General features: G+C 31.6%; 2 protein-coding genes across 2 annotated transcripts; both read right to left on the reverse strand.

Annotated features, from left to right (window-relative positions):
• Window positions 1–1,022: 1,022 nt before the first annotated feature.
• LOC100375313 (catenin delta-2-like) lies at window positions 1,023–8,975 on the reverse strand. Its single transcript, XM_002732639.3, has 7 exons — window positions 8,852–8,975; window positions 8,141–8,267; window positions 6,658–6,818; window positions 5,989–6,166; window positions 4,902–5,052; window positions 3,849–4,078; window positions 1,023–3,417 (listed from the first exon to the last, which is right to left on the reverse strand). Exons 1-7 carry the CDS (start codon window positions 8,971–8,973, stop codon window positions 2,827–2,829), a joined length of 1,560 nt encoding a protein of 519 aa, XP_002732685.3. The 5' UTR covers window positions 8,974–8,975; the 3' UTR covers window positions 1,023–2,826.
• Window positions 8,976–13,284: 4,309 nt separating this feature from the next.
• LOC146740570 (catenin delta-2-like) lies at window positions 13,285–23,159 on the reverse strand. The gene is made up of 3 exons (XM_085501839.1): window positions 23,138–23,159; window positions 19,385–19,532; window positions 13,285–13,549 (listed from the first exon to the last, which is right to left on the reverse strand). The coding sequence occupies exons 1-3, from the start codon at window positions 23,157–23,159 to the stop codon at window positions 13,285–13,287; spliced, it is 435 nt and encodes a 144-aa protein (XP_085357965.1).
• Between the last annotated feature and the right edge of the window lie 1,870 nt (window positions 23,160–25,029).

Raw genomic sequence — 25,029 nt, forward strand, 5'->3', positions numbered from 1 at the left:
ATCTGAAAATGTTGGATTTGTCTGTGTAGTAACAAATGTTTCCGTGATAGAAAGTAATGCAGCATATTGACTATGCATAGTATCGAAAGCTTTTATGGAAATGCTCAAAATGTTGAGAATTTTGCTGAAATGTCTATCATCTGTTTGGGAGCAAAACACGTTATTTTGATAATGAGGTTGATTTCCACTAACATAGTGCATTAAACAATGTTTTCCCAGTATTTAATAACCCCAATCAAGTAACCATAACTTGTGAAATGGGACAATAAATTGTTCAATAAACACCCTCTGCAGTGCATAAACATAGATACTTTCGTTTTTATCTCGTCTTGTTTTATACACATTCAGAATTTACATAACACAATACAAAGCTAATATTTTTTCAATATTATTTATTTTATTAAATATGTTTTTATAAAATAATAATTTGGAAATGAGTTATTTATAAATCCATGAAGATTGTTTATACCACCTTTGTAAATGTGTTTAAAACAATTATCGCCAAGTATGATGAAACTTGAATAAAACCACCAAGTTGTAATATGTTATTATTATGACAACAACCCAATGTTATTCCAGTCTCCTCTCCCCTTATGGCACACTCTAGTCCACCACCCCCACCCCCAACATTATTTTAAAAAAGACGTATTTCAGACCAAAATATAATTGTGCCATTGTTGTTGGACACTCAAAAAGGGGTACACATTAAGATTTTGAGTGCCATTGTCAACTTTCAGCACCTTTAACAAAATGATTTTGTATAGTCTGCACCTTTTCACATGAAATGTTGATTAAAATTTACAAATCTTTTGATCAAAAACTGAAAAAAAATATCTAAACTGTGAGTACCGGTATGTTGCAAAAGGAAGATGAAATTTAGTGACAATTTTACAAAATGTGAAAATCTTTGCACACAATTTTTGCAGAGAAAAAATATCTAGCACTTGAAGGGTTTAAGCTGATATCTTTCTTTTAAATTTCATTGGTACATTGTACTATTCCAAGGAACAATTTCAGCAGTGTTAGTTATAAACAGTTAGTTTAATAGATAAAAACAATATCAATGATGCAAAAGACTGTTTCAAGGAAGAAGAAACGTATAATGGCGTTGAACATACACATCAAACGTTTGATTTAATTTTACAGTATAACACATGGGTTATTTGTTTACATTGAAAAACTGAAATACTTACCCTGAGCTTCACATACCAAGTGTTTGGATTGGAAACTATGAGGTGTAAGAAGGTAATTCTGAAGACACCACAGTGAAAGTTTAGATTACAATAGTATACAGTCACATCAACCAGCCCTATACCTTCATTGATACTCTCACTGTACTGTCTTGGAGTATACCGTATTATGCAGTTACTGCAAAATAACTTCTTATATAATTTCATTTTTACCGTCATACCCCTCATGAAAAGTGGTTGTGTCATGAAGTGTCCCATTTTTGTTTAATGCATCAAAGTCATACCAATCACCACAGGCAATATGTTACAAGGCATAGCAAATCTTATCTGTGTATCATATTCTGAAGTACAATTGTTTTGGCTGAGGATGATTTGCCCTCCCAAATTGTTGCTGTATGCTGGGGAAATATGAGTAATCCAGGAGCAATAAATAATAATGGTGGCAAGACCCCAATCTGAATAAAATTTAATGTTTATAGTTTTGTTTTTATTTATGATTTTTTGGGGGTTCTACTTTTTTATAAATCACCAGTAAGCAAAACCAGAAAATAGTCATGAATAAACAAAAATAACATTAAAAAAATACCTAATGGTACATCAGATTTTAATAAGATTGGCAATAGCTAAGGTCAATGAGACATTGGTAGTGCAAAGTGGTTGTTGTAAATCAGATAACCCGGAAAATTTAAAATAACACATTTACTGGTTAAATAATGTAGCTTCATCCAGTTGAGATATTAATATCAATGATCATGTGACCATATATTGACCAATCAAAGCAACAGTGTTATTTTAAATGGAATATTAATCTTAGCAGTGCCATGATGTAGTACTACCGGTATTAGGTACTTTATCAGTAAAAATAAATCCAGTGAAAATACCTTTTTTCTATATTTTACATTCAATTCATCAAAAATCAGTGAAAATGAACTTCATACAAAACAGTACAGATGTATTAGTTACAGCTAAAATAAATTATTTTACAGTAAAAACCCACTATGGTAAATGTTGAAAACTTTTTCTGAGTCATAAATGTTGGTATGTGGCACCACACTGTCTCAATTTATAATAGTGGACATTTAATATTTTTGATATTTTTTAATTAACCACGAAGCCATGTTGACATTGTTGTTGCGGATGTGATGTGTTGATATGATGTATTTTGTGTTTTATAGCTACATAGTAGCTAGGAATTATATCTGTTCAATCACTTCATCATTTGTCCATCAGTAATGTTGTGAACAATTATACAATGATGATAATTACAGCGAATACAAATGAGATTTCATACAAGCCACTTGCAGCTTCCCTGGGAAGTCCTTCTCAATATTCCAATAACCCCTTCATCTTCCCCTAGATGGTTGAAATGACTGCAAATAAGATTTGTTCTGAATATTTCATTTGTATGGACAAAACAATGTTGCATTATAAAAACAGACAACTTCGCCATAGTACATACCTATACAAAAATTAATTAGTCCAAAATCAAGTTGCATTAGGGAAAGTGATATTGTCACAAAAAGTAGCAAATCATTTTTATAAAATTAGGGACTTTCCTAGGGAGTTTGCTAACTCCTCGAATGAATCATGTTTGTGCCCACTGTAAAACAGAAAACTTGTCTCAAAACGAAAAGAATCAAGTGTTTAGAACAGGTGGAACATTAGGAGGCATCTTATGTCTGTGAGCAAAGTGATTATTCATTGATGCTGCCTGGAATTGCTCAACCTTTTTCATTTTGTCTTCCAGTTTTGAAATGTGTTGCATAAGTTCTACATTGTGAAATGAAACTCTGTCTAGTTCTTTGCGTAAGTGTCTCATCTGCCATCGATAGTCTTCATTCTCTTGCCTCAGCAACCTCAACTGTTCCATGTATACAGATGCACTTCCGTTTTCCGTGGTTACAGACTCTGTCATATATTCTGTTTCCCGCATTATTCCGTTCTCCGTCGTGGTGGTATCTGTCATGACAGTGGCATTATCGTCACTGTCCAAAATACGCTGCACCATGCTAGTTCGTTTAAACTGGGGGAGTTCGCTGACTTGATCCTGTTCGATATTTTCTCTCTCTGAGGAGCATGTATTGCACTTGATGCACTCGTCCTCAGAGTTTATTACAGTTCTTGCCTGTGCCTGGGAGTGTTGGTGTGGATGGAAATATTGGCTATTCCAGCCATCTTTCTTGAACACTGGTCTAAGTTTCTTGAAAGTCCAAAGACTTATCAAAACCTGAAACAACATTAGATTAGATGAAGAATTCATAAATTATGTATATATCACAGTTTAGCTGCAGTACATAATAATAATTTTGCGGTATTTTAAGGGCTATTTCACCATATTAGAAAATGCAAATCCCGTATATAGAATGATTACGCACATAAGCATCCTCTAATAATAAAAACAAACATGACTGCCACCAGGGTTTGACTGGACTCCACACAAGGAAGTTTGCTGATTCTGTTCTAAACATTTTCTAAACACTCAGACAGTACACCGTCGCACTGACCTTCGCTGCGCGTCAGTCGATAATTCCGCTGTACTATCTTTGTGCATACTTTGAAGTATCCTCGATAAAAATTAATGCTTAATGCAATTTGTTGTACACAATAAATAAACTTTTGCCATTTCACATTTAAGATAAGACCACAAAAAAAAGTTACCTGCGATGCGGCTGCGATTTCAGCCACACTGTACTTCCCCCAGGAGGCTGATATATTAATTAGTTTGTCCACTCCATTAAGATTCCTGAGTGCCCTTGCATTGTCTATATGGTGTACAACTAAGCGATGTAGACAATGTATAATGGCAACAACTACCTCTGATTTGTGCTGTATTGGCTTACCAACACCACCGGGCAAACATAGAACTAATTCACCCATCCCATATTTACCTAGAGAATGAAAAAGAGAATTTATTGTTATGAATTGTATTAAGAATACTTTATTTTCACTTGGAATTAATTTTCGTTATTTTCGCTGAAGGAATATTTCAGTGAAAACAAAAATCCAGCGAATATACCTTTTTTCCTATATTTCACATTCAACTTGTCAAAAATCAGTGAAAATAAATTCCATACAAAACACACAAAAAGTATTTTCAGCGAAAATTAATTCCAGCTAAAATAAAGTATTTTACAGTACACTGAAGTCAGAAAAAAGGTGGGTATGTTAAAAACTATTTATAACCATACATTTTTGTAAACTCAAATGTCAGTTACATAATGTTTAATGCCTGTGCAGTGACGTTGGTAGCCCGACAAGTTGGCGTAGATGGCGCTCTGGACTGCTACAAACCCCACCCACACCTGACAGAATAGGAGTTCACAGCAGTCCAGAGCGCCACCTACGCTAACTTGTCAGGCTGTGACGTTGGCTGTTCTAACACATTAATATTTATGCACAAGTAATTCACAGAGAGGCACCTGTCAAACCAATCAAATACCTTCATAAGTATTTGAATGAGACTGGTTTCAAAACAGATTTTTATAAATATACATGCCTTACCTGACTTTGGTGTATTGAAATGAAATGGCATAATGGGCTGATTTGCTGGACTGAAACATGTGATGTACTAAATTAGGGTGTAATTGTTTACAAGTAACACATGAACATATTGAACACAACACTGCATGATGGCTATGCTAATTCAACATTTCACATAAAGTAAGCGATCCCTGAACTTTGAATAAAAACAGACATGCACCAGTTACTCACCAATAAGCTCCTTATTGCGAGGATCCTGACAAAGGTTATGCATCGCCTTAGCAACAGAATTTACGACTGTATCCACATCTATTTTCAACAATTCTACAAACATCGGTAATCCCTTTGATTTCCTGACATCAGAGCAAATATCAACTGACCACTGATGTGACAAAGCGAAAACAACATTAAATTATTGGAACTTTATCACAAAATGTTTATAATTTAAAAGTGTCGTGATGAAAATATTCTGTCAAAATGACCCTTGATGAGGTTGGTGAAATGTTCACGACTACAAAATGTTGACATTTTTACTGATCACAAAAAATCATATCAATACTTTGATTTTCCATTCACCTATAGATCTTGTGTAATGCATGAACGAGGCTATTTGAATGTTTGCCTCCAAAATTGAATGATTTGAACTTGAACTAGAATTTCTCTTTTTTTCTCGTTCAATGTCAAAATACCTATCTTTCAGAGAAACCATCATCAAATGTTTATAGCACATTATTAAGCATGTAATTAATCAAATAATAGTTTTTGTGTTTGTTGAATCCCATGTGATGTTAGATTTATATGAGGTTTCATAATCAAGTGAAAATGTCGGCATTACACTATTCATTCAAATTGAGAATAACATAATTTGTGATTTTCAAGTACTGTAGAATACTTTATTTTCGCTTGGAATTTATTTTCGCTATTTTCGCTGAAGGGATGATTCCGTGAAAATAAAATCCAGCGAATATACTTTTTTTCCTATATTTTACATTAAGCTCATCAAAAATCAGTGAAAATAAATTCCATACAAAATGCCCAAAAAGCCTTTTCAGCGAAAATTAATTCCAGCGAAAATAAAGTATTTCACAGTACTCAGTCTTTAGGTGATAAACCACACCAATGTACGCTGTCTTCATTTTGCCTTAATTTACACTAAACTAAAGACATAAGGTATTCAATAGTAGGTTATTGAAAAAAAAATCTAAAATTATATTTTTATGCCTGAAAAAGAACAGGGTAGTGAAAATCCTAACATGGAAAGTATAACAGCGCCTTCTATAGTCTGGTTGTAGGATGCTCCAATATTTAATTTTCTCACCCTTGAATCCGAGGCTGTCAAGTTCTGGACGGTTCCAGCAGCCGCTTCCAGAGTATCAGGATTGGAACATTCTGATAATAATGATAAGTAGGGTCTGCACACTTCTGGTTGCCATAGTAAATCTTTCCCTCGTGGCGGTTCCTTCCTATTTCTGGTTTCCATGGGGATAATCTCATCCCTATCAATAGAAATATGTGATACATGTCACATGTGCAGTTGTCAGCTTTATTTATTATATTTACATGTTCGATCATAATAATGTTACAGCACATAAGGTGTGAAAGTGACCAAATAGTGTAACACTGGCGTCAAAATAAATTCTGAATTCTGTCTCAGTTAACTTAATGCATAAATGAAAGATTGAAACATTTTTTGTAAATGTGAACGGAGATGGTCATTGTCAGTTGAAATCATACTTTACGCATGTTGTATAGGTTGCATGGGACTCGCATTGAATACTATGTTGTGTTTTGACCACCATCCCTTATGATAAGCACTGTAACAAGTCATTAAACCAGGCCAGATATTTTAATATACTCACTTTCAAGACAATACACGTTAAATATTCAATAACATTGACAGTATCATGTGACTGCATTTTAACCAATAAATTCACAAGTTGATTTTTACAAGATTCACAGTATTTACCAGAGAGTATTTGCTACTTACCGTGGGCTAGAACTTTTCTTTCCAAATGAGAAACAACCAATTTTGAAATCTTGATTATCCTTTATATTAGCAGTATGTGAATTCGTCGTCTCCTGTTGGAATATTTCGCTACCGATATGATAAGATAAATTCTGTATCGTACACATACAGTGTTCAATTGCCTGACAATACAACAAAAATTGTTAATTTGTCTCAGAAATATGATTTTATTATTAGAAACATTATGTACATGTATTTATGGTTGCCTAGCAAAAAATAGATATATATATATAAGTATCACATGATCTGATCCACATGTGACATTGCGGTTTCTAGTGTTGATAGGTATCAGATTTGGATTTAACAAATCAGAATCACTATGGTTAGATAAAGATGTTTGGATGTGTTGTCTGTAATTTATCCATGCATATTTAACAGAAATGACTGTGTCTGTTTTATTGAAAATTGATGATAGGTGTTGACTAATGCTCCTTTTTTGTATCCATTAAATCTAAGGCTGTAGTCAGTGGCAATTAATGATTTTGATCAAATGATAATGATTATGATAATGATTGATCAAAATTGTACAAATGGCCTAAAACAGTTACATCAAGCTATTATATCAGTGACTTCATGATACTGTATTTGCTCTATTAGTAGCGCATGCTTCTTACATACTGTAAAATACTTTATTTTCGCTAGAATCAAATTTTTTCTGAAAAGACTTTGAATGTTTTGTATCACTGATTTTTGACGAGTTGAATGAAAAATATGGGGAAAAAAGGTATATTTGCTGGATTTTATTTTCACTGAATCATCCGTTTAGTGAAATTAATTCTAAGCGAAAATAAAGTATTTTACAGTAGCCAGTAAATGCAATTTTTGGCTTTGATTTCTATTGGGTATGTGGTTCTAACATAGCAAATATGGTACTATAATTAAAAATAACAAAAGTACTCAATTCTGGATTAGGACTACTTATATAGATTATGGACAATCTAGTTACTTAAATTCAACAATGCAGTGCAGATGCGATGAACAAATGAGAAATGTTATTTTCAGTGGAGAATTTTAAACTTTGAGAGGAATGTTAGTGTCGTAGGTGGAAAATGCATCTGAAGCACAGAGACACTTAGGTCCACTTGGAATGACAAGTTGTAATCCAATACTTAGAGTGCATTAACAATTGCCATTTGACCTTTGAGTCCATTCACAGCCTGTGACAATAGTATTAAAGTTTGAGGACGAAACAACATAACATAATGGATAACATACCAGTAACTAATAATAGTTTAATTTTACTGATAAAATTATTCCACTTGAGCCATTTCAAATTCTCAAATACAATACTATTGCCCTCTAATGGCATATTTAATAGTGCTTTTGTTGGTGGTTATAGATAGATGTACCAAGCAAAGATAAAAACAAAAGAAATGTTGATATATGCTGCATGAGGGCGTATCATGTATAAATAATTAAATTTTTAACAAACTAGACAACATACTTTGCAATCTAGTAGCTCATGTAGTTGACTTCCACTAACTGATCTTAATGCATACATGCAAGAATCAACAAGGCCTTCACACTCTCTCATTTTTTTACGTGATTCTAATCCAGCAGAGCTAATATTCCTAAAACAGATGAAATATTAAAATATTAATGATCACAGAGAGCATACAATTGTAACTAGATACCATTTGTGTCCTGGATTAATGACCACTTAAGTATAGCACAATAATAAAACACATGAATCAGTGTTATAAATATAAATATTAATACAATTTATTTGCTCAACACACATACACAAAATAAAAATAATTTAATTCAACCAGGATTCCACTCATGAGATAGGAGATTAAGTTTCAGAATATCCAAGCTTGTTACAATATGCTTTTTATACAAATGCTTGTTTTTTTAATGTATTTTTTTACAATGATGCTCTTTTGTTTATGTACTATATCCATATTGAGGCTCTAACCCTGACAGATCATCTGTTTAGTATTCTAGAATATTTGAACGGTATTAGTAAAATTTCAGGGATTAACCATGCATAATCTAAGCTGTATTGCATCTGTTATCTCAGAATATCTGAACATCCAAACAAACAATAGTGAATTACATTTGCAACAAATTCTATTACTTTTGCCACCAATATTTAATTTCGAACCCAATGCAACCCACTCCAACATTATGAAATAGCTCATCTCTAACGTACCTGAGGCAACCTGCTGCATTTGTAAATGAAACTGAGAATGGTGTTGTCCTTAATCTAATGTCATGGTCATTGTCCTGATTCTTCGGCCAACCAGATTCCGGTATTATCACCGTCTTAACCATCACTGTTAAGCCATCATCTAAGATGGCAGTTTTTAATTTCTGTCAAGAAATAGTCAATAGAATAATGAGCAAGATTATCACTGCCTTCAAAACACAATTTTGACATAATCCATGATTATTATACACTGCATCGTATATTACGCACTGTATTGTCTATTACACATTTTATCGTATATTACGCACTGTATTGTCTATTACACATTTTATCGTATATTACAGACTGTATTGTCTATTAAACATTTTATCGTAAATTACGCACTGTATTGTCTTTTACACGTTTTATCGTAAATTACGCACTGTATTGTCTATTAAACATTTTATCGTAAATTACGCACTGTATTGTCTATTACACATTTTATCGTAAATTACGCACTGTATTGTCTTTTACAAATTTTATCGTATATTACGCACTGTATTGTCTATTAAACATTTTATCGTAAATTACGCACTGTATTGTCTTTTAAACATTTTATCATATATTACGCACTGTATTGTCTATTAAACATTTTATCGTAAATTACGCACTGTATTGTCTTTTACACATTTTATCATATATTACGCACTGTATTGTCTATTACACATTTTATCGTATATTACGCACTGTATTGTCTATTACACATTTTATTGTCTATTACGCACTGTATTGTCTATTACACATTTTATCGTATATTACGCACTGTACTGTCTATTACACATTTTATCGTATATTACGCACTGTATTGTCTATTACACACCACATCATATATTACGCACTGTAGTGTCTATTAAACATTTTATCGTATATTACGCACTGTATTGTCTATTAAACATTTTATCGTAAATTACGCACTGTATTGTCTTTTACACACTGCATCATATATTACGCACTGTATTGTCTATTAAACATTTTATCGTATATTACGCACTGTATTGTCTATTAAACATTTTATCGTATATTACGCACTATATTGTCTATTACACATTTTATCGTAAATTACGCACTGTATTGTCTATTAAACATTTTATCGTATATTACGCACTGTATTGTCTATTAAACATTTTATCGTAAATTACGCACTGTATTGTCTTTTACACATTTTATCGTATATTACGCACTGTATTGTCTATTACACATTTTATCGTATATTACGCACTGTATTGTCTATTACACATTTTATCGTATATTACACACTGTATTGTCTATTACACATTTTATTGTATATTACGCACTGTATTGTCTATTACACATTTTATTGTCTATTACGCACTGTATTGTCTATTACACATTTTATCGTATATTACGCACTGTACTGTCTATTACACATTTTATCGTATATTACGCACTGTATTGTCTATTACACACACACTGTATTGTCCATTGTACACTGCATCATCTATTACACACTGTATTATCTATTACAAACTGTATTGTCTATTACAAACTGTATTGTCTATTACAAAATGAATCGTCTATTACAAACTGAACCGTCTATTACAAACTGTATCATCTATTACATACTGTATTGTCTATTACAAACTATATTGTCTATTACAAACTGAATTGTCTATAACAAACTGAATCATCTATTACACACTGTATTGTCTATTACACACTGTATTGTCTATTACAGACTGTATCGTCTATTACAGACTGTATCGTCTATTACACACTGTATTGTCTATTATACACTGTATCGTCTATTACACACTGTATCGTCTATTACACACTGTATCGTCTATTACAAACTGTATTGTTTATTGCACACTATTTACATTAATCTTATACAGCTGTGTTCCGTCAGGATAAATATATTATTGATTTTCGGCAAAATGAAAATATTTTCCCATCAGCTACTCAATTGAAAACAAAACAAAACAAAACAAAACAACAAATAGTTCTGGTTGATTTTGTGAAAGGTGACAAAGCTCTTTGGCATTCACAGAATTAAAATGGCAACTTCCTAACAATTTTTGTTATGACTGTTTAATTACTGTTGAATTACAGGGATATCTTTCGAATTACCGCTATATAATTCCACTGGTTTACATGGTGGTTTATGCACTGTAGTGTGAAAATTGATTTTGTTGGAATAAAAATACACACAGTTCATTGCACATTGCTGTGTGTGGCGCCACATAACACTACATATACTAGACTGAGATGGTGATCCCAATGACAATACACATATTACTGTAAAAGGATTAATTATTCACTGGGTTTTAATTTTGCTTTTTTCACTGACTGGAAAATGCGCTAAATTAAAACCCAGTGAATATATATAATTTAACATAGAACACATTATTTAAATGATAAAACCATGAATTTAAAACTCACTGAATATGCCTGAAATGGTAAATCAGCGAAATTTAATCCCAGTGAAAATTTTACAGTAGCTTTGAATTTAAACTGCTGACAGTAAAAACAAGGACAAAACTATTTCTGGATAAAATTTTATTATTATTTTATCTGAACACTTGGTGGTGCTTCATTGTTAAGTCCAATATTTTATTGACTTTTGTTGATTATGGAGCAAATAGTTTGTAATAAAATTAAAGTTATTCTGCTGTTGAAAAACTGGTGTCATTAGAACATATTTACCAGCAGTTAGGGCTTTGTTACAGGATAGAAATACTTTACAAATACTGTGTGAAATTCATAATATTGAAAACGTGAACTTATAGCTGCATATGAATGTCTAATAAGGCTAATATGTAAGTTATGAATTAAATTATAGTATATGGATATTTAATACAAGGTCACTTAATAATATAAACTAGAACTAAACCAGTCGATATATACAAATACTGTGGAATACTTTATTTTCGCTTGGAATTAATTTTTCGTTATTTTAGCTGAAGGAATGATTCAGTGAAAATAAAAACCAGTGAATACACCTTTTTTCCTAAATTTTACATTCAACTCGTAAATAATCAGGGAAAATAAATTCCATAGAAAACACCCAAAAAATCGATTCAGCGAAAATTAATTCCAGTGAAAATAAAGTACTGTAGAATACTTTATTTTCGCTTGGAATTTATTTTCGCTATTTTCGCTGAAAGGATGATTCCGTGAAAATAAAATCCAGTGAATATACTTTTTTTCCTATATTTCACATTAAACTCATGAAAAATCAGTGAAAATAAATTTCAAGCAAAGCGTCCAAAAAGCCTTTTCAGCGAAAATTAATTCCAGCGAAAATAAAGTATTCCACAGTACTTTACAGTATACCTTTAGTATAATATTGGTATGTCACCCTCAGCCAATGTGTATTATGATTGTCACCATATGAATACATATTTACTTTACTATTTAACCTTCCAAAGCAGCATAATTTTTCCCTCCCAAATTGTGTGCAACATTTTGCATATTTATACATCGTTTTCTCAAATTTCTTTGGTAATTTTGAACTAAATAGACATAATTTTCTATTTAGCTCTTGATCAAAATTTAAAAAAAAAATTGACATAAATTATATGGGTTTAATTTTGTGAGCTATGATGAAAGTTGTCTTTGGTACTCGAAGGGTTAAGCGGTTTATGTAGATATTAATACTATAATGTAGTATTAGGGTCAGAATGGTTGAACTTGGCAACTCAATCAAATTAGGTCAGAGTGTAATTATTTTGTTTCCTAGTTCTGATGATCACTCAATTACTGCGAGCTGGTTTTAAGTTGCAGAGTTATAACAGGTGTGACTGGATAATGCATGCATCAGCAGCAGAAACCAAACAAATATACAACGAGACTGTATTGGTATTACTACCGTATATATGTACAATTTATGTTAATAAATCCTTATTCTGTATATTTACTTTTAATTTGGTAAATATAAAAATTTTCTTTTTCAAAAAACTCAGGTTTCACATTTACAGTTTTGGTATTTATGTTGCACATTTTGTGAAATATGTGTTCATGTTGCACATTTTGTGAAATATGTGTTCATGTTGCACATTTTGTGAAATATGTGTTCATGTTGCACATTTTGTGAAATATGTGTTCATGTTGCACATTTTGTGAAATATGTGTTCATGTTGCACATTTTGTGAAATATGTGTTCATGTTGCACATTTTGTGAAATATGTGTTCATGTTGCACATTTAGTGAAATATGTGTTCATGTTGCACATGTTGTGAAATATGTGTTCATGTTGCAAACTTATGGAGACAATCTTAGCACCACATTTTAGTTTCACAATAAATCACAATTATCAATATTTCTATAAAATGGGTGGTGTACATAAGTGGAAACAAATTAATCAATTAATAATAGTCTCTGTCTAGACAATAGAAGTAGACATGCTAACAGGGAAATTTAAATACGATAATATTCATTTAAAAGGTAATTATCATATTTTTTACCTCATCAGAAGAAAGATTCCAGAGCGTTCCAGTGACAATTTCTTTGACATCATCGTCTGAGGTAGATCGAAGTAGTCTTATTAATGCTGGAATACCACCGGCATTTTTGATTGCCAAGTTTCCATCATCGTTGGGCTGTCTGTAAGCCATATTCCACAAGATATTAACAGCACTATGGTGAATGTCTGGTATTGGGTGACCTAAGAGGTCTATAACTGCAGGAACACCACCTAACTCCCTGAAAAATAAACACATTTATCATCATCTATTAAAATATGTACATTGATAATGGTTAAAATATTCCATACATAACTATATTACTGTATTTGCTCCATTAGAAGCTCTGTTAGAAATGAAGTGCACATAAACCAATAACTGCATTTGCTATATTATCAATCAATAAAATACAACTTACAAGTATTTTGAACATTTGTAAGCATATGTGCTACTAATAGAGCAAATGTGGTATTAATAGTCCAATCTTTTTGGGATGTATCGGTATTTTAGTTGTCTGGTTATTATATATAACATACAGTGTCACAACTACCGTAGGAATATGTTGGTGTAAAAACTTGATGTATTGAAAAAATATTTTTAGTTTATTTTTGTCGCGAACATTAATATTATTATTAAATTCAGAGGTATTATTGTTATATTTGATGTTATAGTGATAACGCCGATATCTAAGTGTTAATACATAAATTATGTTAATTAGGGTCAATCTGCGTCCACACATGGTCGGCATTTGACCAATCAGGGTTTGTTTTACTTTTGTTCGAGTTCAGTTAAATTTTTTTACCCCGCTTCTGTACGAGTTGAACACTTTTTTACCACTTTATTTAGTGGAGCTATTTTTGGAAATAAATGCTGCACAGGTTACGTAATGTATCGTTATCAGAAGACCTAATCGTATCTGTATTTCTGTGACGCTATTCAAAATTTTTAATATAATGAAATTTTAACCATTTTGTGCTGTGTTGAAGAGGTAAAGCAGTTAAACGGGTGGGATGGCGGATATGAATTCGATTGCAAAAAATGTTTTAAAAAATCACCCCCCCTCTTTCACCCTAGAAATGATTCAAATTCCTAAATGCATACATGTAAAGCAGGAAATTCAATTACTGCTTTGTATGGAAAGGTTATTATAGTAAAGTAATACTCATATAGATACCATATGCCATATCTATCAGTATTCAACGTAAGCCAAACCTCACAAATGTTTCCTGTCACAATGGAATTGATTACAACAACTTTCCTTTTTTTTCAACTAAAAATTTGTAATGTTGGGATTATAAAACAAAAATATTGATTTTTCTGGTCGATGTATGCATCAGTTAGAAACATACACTTCACAGATTTAGAAACCCCCCCCCCCTCCCCGCCGCCGCAAAAAAAAAAATTAAGCCATGTGCATCAATTTTAGAAAACGAAATGACCAGAAATATTTTTTTTATCTTGTGGCCTTGTGCATTGAATTATTAATTTGAACAGGACATTGGATGGAGGTAATATGGGTAATAATGCAAAACGCTTTATTCTGGAGACATTTTTGTGATCTTCAGGAATCAGGAAAAAACCACACAAAATGTTGTTCCAGTGGACATTTCAGTTTACCTACAGTCACTTTATATTATATAGAGGTGTGGACCCTTGCAGACATCGAATCACAGTGATTTTCATGAAATTAATTCTCCAAAAATGACTTCAAATTATAATACTATATATATAGTGAAAATTTATAGCAATGAAAATTAAACTCTTTCCAAAATAAGTGATTTTCGAAAACATTTTATTCAGTGACAGAATGATTTTGAAACTATTTTTCATAGTGTTGGATCATGGTTGGTTCTTGCTTCATTATAATGGCTGATGATAACAGGTAGGGGGTCAAAGGTCATGGACAACTAGTTTAAAATCCATTATGAATGACACAAGAGACCATTGTCGCTACTAAGAGAAAGCCACCCTCCCCTGTAAGGACTTATGAGTGAAGTTATATATTTTAAGGAATCATATTACCTACAGTTATGATATTATTAATAAAAAAAACACCAGAAATATGATTGCTTGTGCAGAAGAAACAGGAAATTAGGCACGGAAATGTCAATTAAATGATCACTATCAAATTTCTATTTCATAACGAACTGGTCTTGGTAACTGTATTTCAAATTCCATAGATGTGATATTAGATGTGATATCAAGTTATTTTTATCTCTGTTAGGTTGAATGAATCACTCAATCACTCAGTTCACTGTCACACCATACCATGAACCTATAGACAAGAACAGTGCCTTGCAACAAACAAACAAAAGACTATCTGCAGGAATGCAAAAGGTTATGCACTGAATTGGACCGATCTTTACGACAATGTAAAAACTTGAAAAGATTTGAAGTGTCTTTTACGCGTAATATGAATAAAGGTGAAAATATTTCCTTCTGTTATCAAATACATGTACAGTAAGTAAACAGCATTGTAATATGTACCGGTATAGACTCGAAAATGAAGCAGAGGATTTAAGCACACTCGTACTGGCAACATTAGAAAAGTGACCCAGCTATTTAATAGCCCTTCACAAAATAAAACCACCAGTAAATAAACAATTTATTTCACAAATGTTGCATATATAGTATGTGTAAACGGTTCTATTTACTGTTCTCTCTGCCCAAAACCTAATACAATTACTTTCATGAAGCAATCCTATCAAATGTCACAACTTGTTTGTAAAGGACATACCGTATTAGCTCTAATAGTAGCACTTTTGTAAACAATATAGGTGTATTTATAGTCAAAAAAGGTCATATTTTAGTACCAGTAATCCAGTTTATAATGAAGGCCATATTTGGTTTATGTGTAGTTTTGTTTGATATGCGTTTGTAATAGGACAAATACAGTTCCCTAAAAAGATTTATAATTCTTCAGAACACATTAAACTAAGCATAAATTGTCATGAATGTACAAGCTCTGACAACTAAAAAAGAATTCCAGTATTTAACCATGATTCAAGCAATACCAGCGGACATGATAAGGCAATGATGATAGCAGCGAAGAATTTGTTTTCACAAAAATTGCAGGACATCATGTTAGTTATTTTATTAATTTCCAAATAACTGGAGAACTTGATACAGTACCAGTCGTGGAATGAATTGATTTTTACAAGTTTGTGGTTTAATAATTCAGAACATCACAAAATGAAACCAACCAAGCCCAAATTTTTCATCTTTCAGAAAATAATCCTGTATCATTTTTTTTGGTATTTTTCAACAATTTTGAATAAGATCTGTAGTTGATTGGAAATTATGTCTAACCGGTTCAAAATTCACAAAATTTCTTTAGAAAAATGCAGGAAAATGTGCAAAAAATGTTGCCTCACAATATTGGTGAGAAAAAAATATGGCATTCAAAAAGTTAATGATTGAATGTTTCTAGATATTCAACATTTTAATTATTTTGATGTATGCAGTGATCTGTCAAATATGAAATTAGAAAATCTACTACCATATTTTAGCTATTGTGCTTATTCACTGAGAATTAATTTTGCTATTTTCACTGATAACTGGAATCTGCTGCATTAAAACCATACCAGCATGTCAAATTACGACAGAACTCACTGCTACAAAGCTGAAATCAAATTTTGTACTTCTACCGAGCAAATGTGCAATGCATTGTGGGAGATCAATTCCCACTGAATGTAATGACAAATATTATCGTCCTGGAAACAGGCTAAAATAAATAACAACATTTTGAATGTTTTAATAAATTGTCCAGTTACAGCATGAAGCGATAGTAATAAAAGTATCAAGAAAATGACGTATAATATTAATTTGGTTTTCTGAAAAGACAAACAGGTAAAATAACAATTTTGTTCTTAATAGATAACCTCCATTTGGAATACAGTAGAGTGAATTCAGTAGTGAACAGATTTAAAGCCATAATTGTACTAACATTCTCAACTAGTTGTGAATATTTGGAAGTGCATTAAGTTGTAAACATAACAAGTCATTGAAAATGACACAGTCCCTGTTAAGTTCTCTTTGTGCTCGTCATATTAAAGCGGAGGGGTTGTCGCGAGTGTGTCCTTGAAACTTGAGTTCCAAGCGGCATATACAACAGATTGTTTATTTACATCAAAACACGTGTTTCATGTCATAGTAATATGGCCAAAATAAAAACAGCCATTATTGAGCCATCTTTGATCTGATTATGAAACACACTGATATGTATGATGTATGTGCCAAATACGAATGAAAATGGTACATAAATTGTGGAAATATAGTAGTAAGGCCAAAAAGTCAGATGGCTGTCAATCGGCCATCCTTGACCAGATTTTGAAACAAATTGTCATGGACATGCATCCTAACATGTATAAAGTACATGTATATGCCAAATTTGAATGAAAACTGACAGAGCACGTCCAAGATACCGCATAAAAAAACAAAAACAAGATGCCTGTCAGTCGACCATCTTTGATCCAATTGCGAAATAAATCGTCATGGACATGTATCCTAACATGTATGATCTATGTACCAAGTTTGAATGACAACTGACAAAGCATGTCCAAAATACAACATTTTCAAAAAACAAGATGGCTGCCAGTCGGCCATTTTGAATTGAATCGCTAAACCACTACATGTGCATATGTCCCACATAAAGTACTAGGCACATGCAAAGAATGAACGGAATCGGCCCAAGGGATTCTGAGATATGACTCCGGACGGACGGACGGACGCACGGACACACGGACGCACAGAGACCGAATTATAAGTCCCCGTTTTCGGACTTCGTCCGAACAGGGACTAATAACATTACAAGACATAAACTGACAATAAAACCTACCAGCAATAGGATATAGCTGTAAAATGAAAAAGTTTACAAAGCTGCCATCTACAGTAAACAGCAGAAAAACAAGATTTATTGTACACATGGTTCATTCCATTTTAGTTTAGGAATTTCACAACATTTTAAAGATGAAAACAAATGATAACGTAGAATTCATAAGGTTTTACACTACATTCACAAATTGTAAGTAAACCGTAAGATTCAGCGAGAAACGTTTCAACATTTTTATAGGAGAAAATCTACCGTTCACCTGCTTTAACCAGATCTTGACCTCCCTTCAAACAATAATAGTTTGACCCAAACTAGAAGGACATCCCCCTTCCCTGGAGTAAAAGTTGTGTATACTGGCTTCATTCTTTCAGGTCTCAAAAGGTCAACAATAGGTTGATATTCACTATAGGGCACTTGCGTATGAAAAGAATTTCAATCGATACATCTCCTTCACAGCCGCAGTTAAATGGAAAAATAAATTAATTGAACTTGATGTCCTACTTCCTAGCAACTACAAGTCACATAAAATGTTGCACAAAAGAAATTTGCTTATAATGAATTTGTTTATAACCACTGTCTTCAAGGTATTATTTTAAAGATCAAGACTGTGAGCACAATATATCATATTTCTGGTTACTAAGCTCAGAAACAAAAGTCAGCCAAAAAGTGGCACACAGTTACGGTACTTTAGTATAACATTTCAAGAGGCCATACAAATTTGGAATTTCTAAAAAGCAACCATTTTTATTAATAATTTATATTTTATTTGTTTATTTGTTAAAACAAGATATAAACAAAACCATTTTTATTTATATTTTATTTATTTATTTAAAACATAAATATAAACAAAGTGATTCATTTTCATCATTTGTTGAAATTTCTCTGAAGTTTTAGAGAAAAATCTTACTTTAAAAAAAAAAAAAAAATTTTTTTTTAAAGCTTCTACACTTCAGGGTGATAATAATTTGAAATAAACCTCAACTTGAAAACTTTTAAAATCTGACTCATTATAAAATATTGAATTTATCAAACAGATATAACTTTGGACACAGCACCTTCATATTCCAAATTCTACATAGAATAGAACAAAATGGAATAGAATAGAATCACAAACTACATTGTTATATTAGAAGTTGACCAACAAAAAACTTTGTGAGAAGTGATCCTGCGAACAAATACAGTTTTTCTACCACCTCCCAACACAATGTAATGGTCAACTCCTTAAGGAGACAGAATAGGACATACCTGATATCAGCCATGACCCGACTATCCTTCCCCTCACTGATCCTCTCAACATAGGCCACCATACTGGCCACTGTGGTGTAATCCTCATGGTTTAAATGCTGCACAATCTCAGATAATGACATCTCATCCAGATTCAGTAAATAATGACCTTCATGAAGAAAACAAAAAAATAATGGTTGGTATATCAATAAGATCACACCCTTGACTTAAATAAATGAGAATCCATATGGGTTATCTGTGAGTGCAACCAATTAAAGAAACAGTCGTATGCTTACATTTCAGTTGTCAGTGCTAAGTTCACTATAAGAAGTTCAACTGATTTGTGATCGTTGAAATTAACACATTAAAAATAAACAGTCTTCTTTTTCACTCCAGGGTTGAACTAACAAAAGCAGACAATTAGGCGATTCCATTGAGGCCACTGCTTTATTACAATAGCATAAATAGCTTAGAAGAAAACGGACGTAAAATCTAGGAATGAATTCAGCAAGTCTGTGATACAATTACAAAAAACAAACACTGACGATAGTCTTTTCAACACCTCCTGAAGGACTTTGAATACAACGCTGGCAGAGGATAATTGGTCTCTACCAGTCAATCAAGAAGTATCCATACCTCGCATAGGACACTTAATAAGCTACACAATCCAGGCATACAGGAATCACTTTCAGACAGTGACCTGTACGGTTAAATACTTCTTCTCGATAGCAGTATCAGCACAGTTTATTCCACTACAAGATTCCATATTCTTGTTATCTGTAGTTGCTAGTAGCTTTGTGTGTGTTACTCAGTCTGTACGACCCCAGTCAGCAAATAAATCATAGGGTCCACCCCTAAAGTGTTTTTTTTTCTTCAAAAGAATGCTAAGCATGTTTATTCATGCTGTACTTATCTTGACTTCACATAGTATTCTAAGTTGTGTTTTTTTGAAGCTACCAATTATAATAAAAAACTATTGACCGTCAAGTTAGCTTTTATTTTATCTTTATCAAAATGATAATTTTTCAAAAAAATTATCAATACATGCAGACAATGTGAATTTATGGTGATTTAGAATCAAATTAACGAAGTATTTTTTGGAAAGCAAATAAAAATATGGAAAATTTTGGCAGGCAAATCTATGATGTTCAAAGGGATAATGTGCTGCACACTCAATGTTTTTAACAACTGGTGGGAAATAAAGGTAAAAAAAATATACATTTAATAGGGTAAACTAGAGAGGGTGTGATAAATAATAGATAGGGAGAAACAATATGAATTAAGGAATAAATAATTAAAATAATTAAAAAATAAGTAAATAAATAAATAAAACAAATAAATAAATGAATAAAACAAATAAAAAATAAACTAATAAATAAATAAATAAATAAATAAATAAATAAATAAATAAATAAATAAATAAATAAATAAATAAATAAATAAATAAATATTCGCCTCAAATGTCTCAATTTTAGTCCTGTGATAATGAGCTAACACTCATAAAAATAGTACTCTATGCAAAAACTTGGCTACCAAGCTGAATACATTTGTACTTTACAAAAAAATGCATCCACATCAACTTTCACTGCTGGAACTGGGATATCTGTTAGTTAAGTTAATCTTTGTGATCCTATCCAAAATGTAATTAATACAAGTAGCAATTAAATATCCTACTAATCTGAAGGTTTATTATCTTCTATTAGTCAAATAGATCTAGTGTATTACAAATTAATTTTTTATTAGGTTTCCTCCAACAAAGTTAAGTTCAGTTAGCTATTAATTGATTTGGAGGTGACCCCTATGTAATCTTGAGGTTTGAAATCAAAGCCAATAAGCATAAAAGATGATAGAAACTTGTCGTGATATTTATATAAACAGACACAAGAATCTGTCTGATACATGTCTAATACATTCTGTGGAGATTACAAAAGAAAATACATCAACAATTAAGTAATGGATTTAGTTTATTTAATTGTTTAATGAAACCAATTTTAATCACTCCCATTACAACAATTGTAACTTTAAATTGTCATGGGAGATGGGTAGAGACACTTAAAATAGTTTTAAAATGATTGATTGCAAACTCTTAAAAAAAACAAGGCCAGTGAATCCTTGAATGAATTACAATAAACTTAAGGGGTCTGTCACTAAACAATATATCCTGGATACACTAAACAATTAAGAGTTCACTTTCAAGGACTTGGCTACTGAATTCTGAACTCAAATATTTATAATGGAGGCTCTATGAATTTCCTTTAACTGTATTTATCTTGCATGTTCTGTTTTTGAGTATTGTGTATCAGTAGTGCAGCTAGTTTTTTTTAGTTGGCAGACATGTATGTAACTTTAAGGGGTTGGCCAGAAAACTTTAAGGGGTTGGCCATTAGAAACTCTGCGAGAGGGTGGATTTTGAAAAGTAAGCACAGAGAAACTATTGAAGAAAACATTTCTACAGGAAAAAGTACAGAAAAAATAAAGTAAACCCAAATGTCTTTAATTATAAAGAAAACAAAATAAATAAATAAATAAAAAAAAAAAGTGCACAGCAACATCATCCTGAAAACAAAATCTAGCTCAAAAATAAGTGAAAGAAAATAATGTCATTTCCCCCTCTAAGCATTTTTGATGGTCAGTCCCTGAGCATTCATGTTGAGTACTGTAGAAGCATTTATTTTCACAGTGTTTTAATTTCATGTTTCTAATATATTCAGACATCACTAACTCCATTGTAAACCAATGAGCGATTTTTACATTTTTATGTAGTTGTAATTCAGCAATTAAATTCACTGATTAATTTAAAAACTATAAAATTAAAACCAAGTGAATAATTAATTATTAAGTATTACAGTATATAAAAAAATGGTAGACACCATAATGTATAGACTCAGTTGAAATAACAATAATAATACTTTATTTCGGGATCGGGTAAAAAACAAAACAAAAAAAAACAATACCAGGTAATCCCATACAACAAACCGATAGAACAAAGTAGAACCGATAAAAAAACAAAAAAACAGAACATTAATAATATAACGAATTCCTATACAACAAAATAGATGAAATACATTTAAAGAAGTATACATAATTTTATTTAAAGTAACAGTGGTTTTTAAAATATATATTTTACAAATTGCATGTGTGTTTGAGAATCATTGCAAAACACAGATAATGGGATTAATAATGAACCCAGTGTAGCGTGCTCATAAAATTTGGTGTCTAAATAATATGCATAGCTATATGTTCAAATCTCATTGATATATTTTAAACATCCAGGTCATTTTACTCTGGTATTTTGGATAATAAATAAACTTGTTTGTATGTTCACATTTATGATTTGTTTAACAGATAAAAAAATCTAATCATAGAATGAGATTTGAAAAAAAAATCTGCAATGTTAAAATCCTTTTTTTAAAACTGTTATTTTTTTTTCAACTCAATTGAACCCTATCAGCAGATAATACAATACTGTCAGTGGATATAAAAAAAAAATTCTTGACATTCATTCCAAAATAATTTTCAATTAAAATTCATTCATAAGATTATTTCAAATTTATTACCCTGAAAACTGCAAATAATAGTATCTCACCATGACAACTGATAATTTATATTGCCCTTTGATAGGAGATACTGGTATTTATTTGGTGAATGTGCAGGACTGACTTCAAAGATAGATCGTTTGAAATCAGTTACAGGCTGCCCAGAGTTATGAGACGGGTTATCCACTGAAATGCATTACTATAAAAATGACTGGTATAAATGTAGTAAAATACTCACTTAGTTGACGGTGCTGCTCCATGATTGGTTGAATACTTCGCAAAAGTACGGCAACCAGAATGTGCGACAGTCAGCAATGTCTTTGTAGTAGCTGGTAGCTAACGCAGTAGCCCAAATAAATGACGACACTAGTTGTTCATTTCAGCAATTCACAAGACAAGATAGACGTCACCTGCGAGTCTACACTTAAAAAGTTGTCATCTTTGTGGGCATCGATAACCAGAAAGTTACTGCGACATTTTAAACCAGAAATCACAGAGCTCCATGTAAACACATCCCGCTGCTATTTAATTCCGCCATATTTAATTAGAGTTAATTATTAACGGTGTCCGAGTTTTAACCTTGGTTATCACTGTTCTGCATTCTCAGCATTTATTAACGTCCAATAAAATATGTAATTTACAATACCTCCCACTGACCGGGCCACTATCAAGGTGTACCTGCTGACCGTTTGGTAGTTCAGATTTTATTTGAAAATTTTTCCTAAATAGTCTTAGTTTCATTGCCAGGAAAAGTTATGATTATTATTCATTATGACTGTCGATTCTATTTCCCCAAATATTTATTATTTTTTATACAATTATTATTGTTATAATTGTTTTTTAAATTAGTTGAATTAAGCAATAAAATATGTAGTGAAGATAATAATGACAAATTTAAGTAATTATACTACAAACTTTTTTTTTTCATTGTTACAAATATGCTAAGAATGTCAGTGATTAATTAATAACTACCGGTACTTTTCGACCAATTTTGGCATATTTATGACACTTCTATCCACATGTGCAAGGTCAGACATATTACACCGAGCTATGGATACACAAGACAAATATGTTACCTATTTAGTAATTTCTTTTCAGTGTGTTAATTTAGGTACAGAAACACCTGGTGTTACCGGTTATTAAATTTAGACAAATTCAAACTTTTCTAATCTGTTCTGTGTTTTTTTCAAAATTTTTCACAAAATTGTTATTTTCTAAAATTATTTTAAATCTTAATTTTTAAACTGATAAGTCAAAGGAATTATTTTCATTGTTAATTTTCATGTGAAATGTAAGGGTTATAAATCAATAGAAATATTTATAGGAATAGAATAGTGGTATGAACACCAGTTGTTTAACCTTTTCACCCCCAGACTTTCTTGCCCAAATTTTTATGCACTTTTTTTTCCTATATTCTATATAGCATTTCTTGAAATAGACCCTAATTTTGGAGCAAACAGCCAAATTTCAAGTCAATTTGGCAATTTTTGTCCCATTCTTCTGAAGAAAAAGGGCAGACTACAAATATGGCTATTTTGTGAATTTGTGATGAAAAGAGGGAACTGGGAGTGAAAAGGCTACATGTACGCTGATTCTGTTTGTTCTGATAAACTATCTTTTAGACAATTGTTGATGAAAATACAAAAATGTGATGAAAAGTACTGGTAAAGTACAAACTTGCTACGTAATTTCCACTCCATTTTGAAAAGTTTCATCACCTCCTCTTGCTCTCATTGCCCCTTCCCAATCAATGCATCTTAAAAATGGTTGACAATTAGAAACTTGGTGGGAGGGCGTGAAAAATGTATAAAACATATTGAAAAATTTGATGAAAAAAATTTATAGGAAAATAATATTACCTATACCTTAAATTAAAAAAAAAACAATTACAGAAACATCATCCTTGAAATAAACTAGCTCAACCCAAAATGAACGAAAAAAAAAAATTACTAATTTTGATAATCTACAAAAAACAAAACAATTCTGTAACAATAACATACAATTTTTATACTGTAATTATAGAAAAATCACATGCAAAAATTTACTTTTGAAAATATGACTTTATTGGCAGAATAAATAACTTATTATTAAAGTGTACTTCACCAAGACATTAAACTTCTTGTATTAATG

This window comes from Saccoglossus kowalevskii, chromosome 7 (genome assembly GCF_978046115.1).
Source record: "Saccoglossus kowalevskii chromosome 7, keSacKowa6.1, whole genome shotgun sequence".
In the NCBI taxonomy this organism is placed as follows: domain Eukaryota; kingdom Metazoa; phylum Hemichordata; class Enteropneusta; family Harrimaniidae; genus Saccoglossus; species Saccoglossus kowalevskii.

Coding starts and splice junctions, on each gene's coding strand:
- LOC146740570 (XM_085501839.1), bottom strand. CDS start 23,159: ATGGAGCAGCACCGTCAACTAA. Junction 19,533..23,137: donor GGAGCAGCACCGTCAACTAA/GTGAGTATTTTA, acceptor TTCTTCATGAAG/GTCATTATTTACTGAATCTG. Junction 13,550..19,384: donor CGGGTCATGGCTGATATCAG/GTATGTCCTATT, acceptor TTTATTTTTCAG/GGAGTTAGGTGGTGTTCCTG.
- LOC100375313 (XM_002732639.3), bottom strand. CDS start 8,973: ATGGTTAAGACGGTGATAATACCGGAATCTGGTTGGCCGAAGAATCAG. Junction 6,167..6,657: donor AAGAAAAGTTCTAGCCCACG/GTAAGTAGCAAA, acceptor TTCTATTGATAG/GGATGAGATTATCCCCATGG. Junction 5,053..5,988: donor TGACAGCCTCGGATTCAAGG/GTGAGAAAATTA, acceptor TTGTCACATCAG/TGGTCAGTTGATATTTGCTC.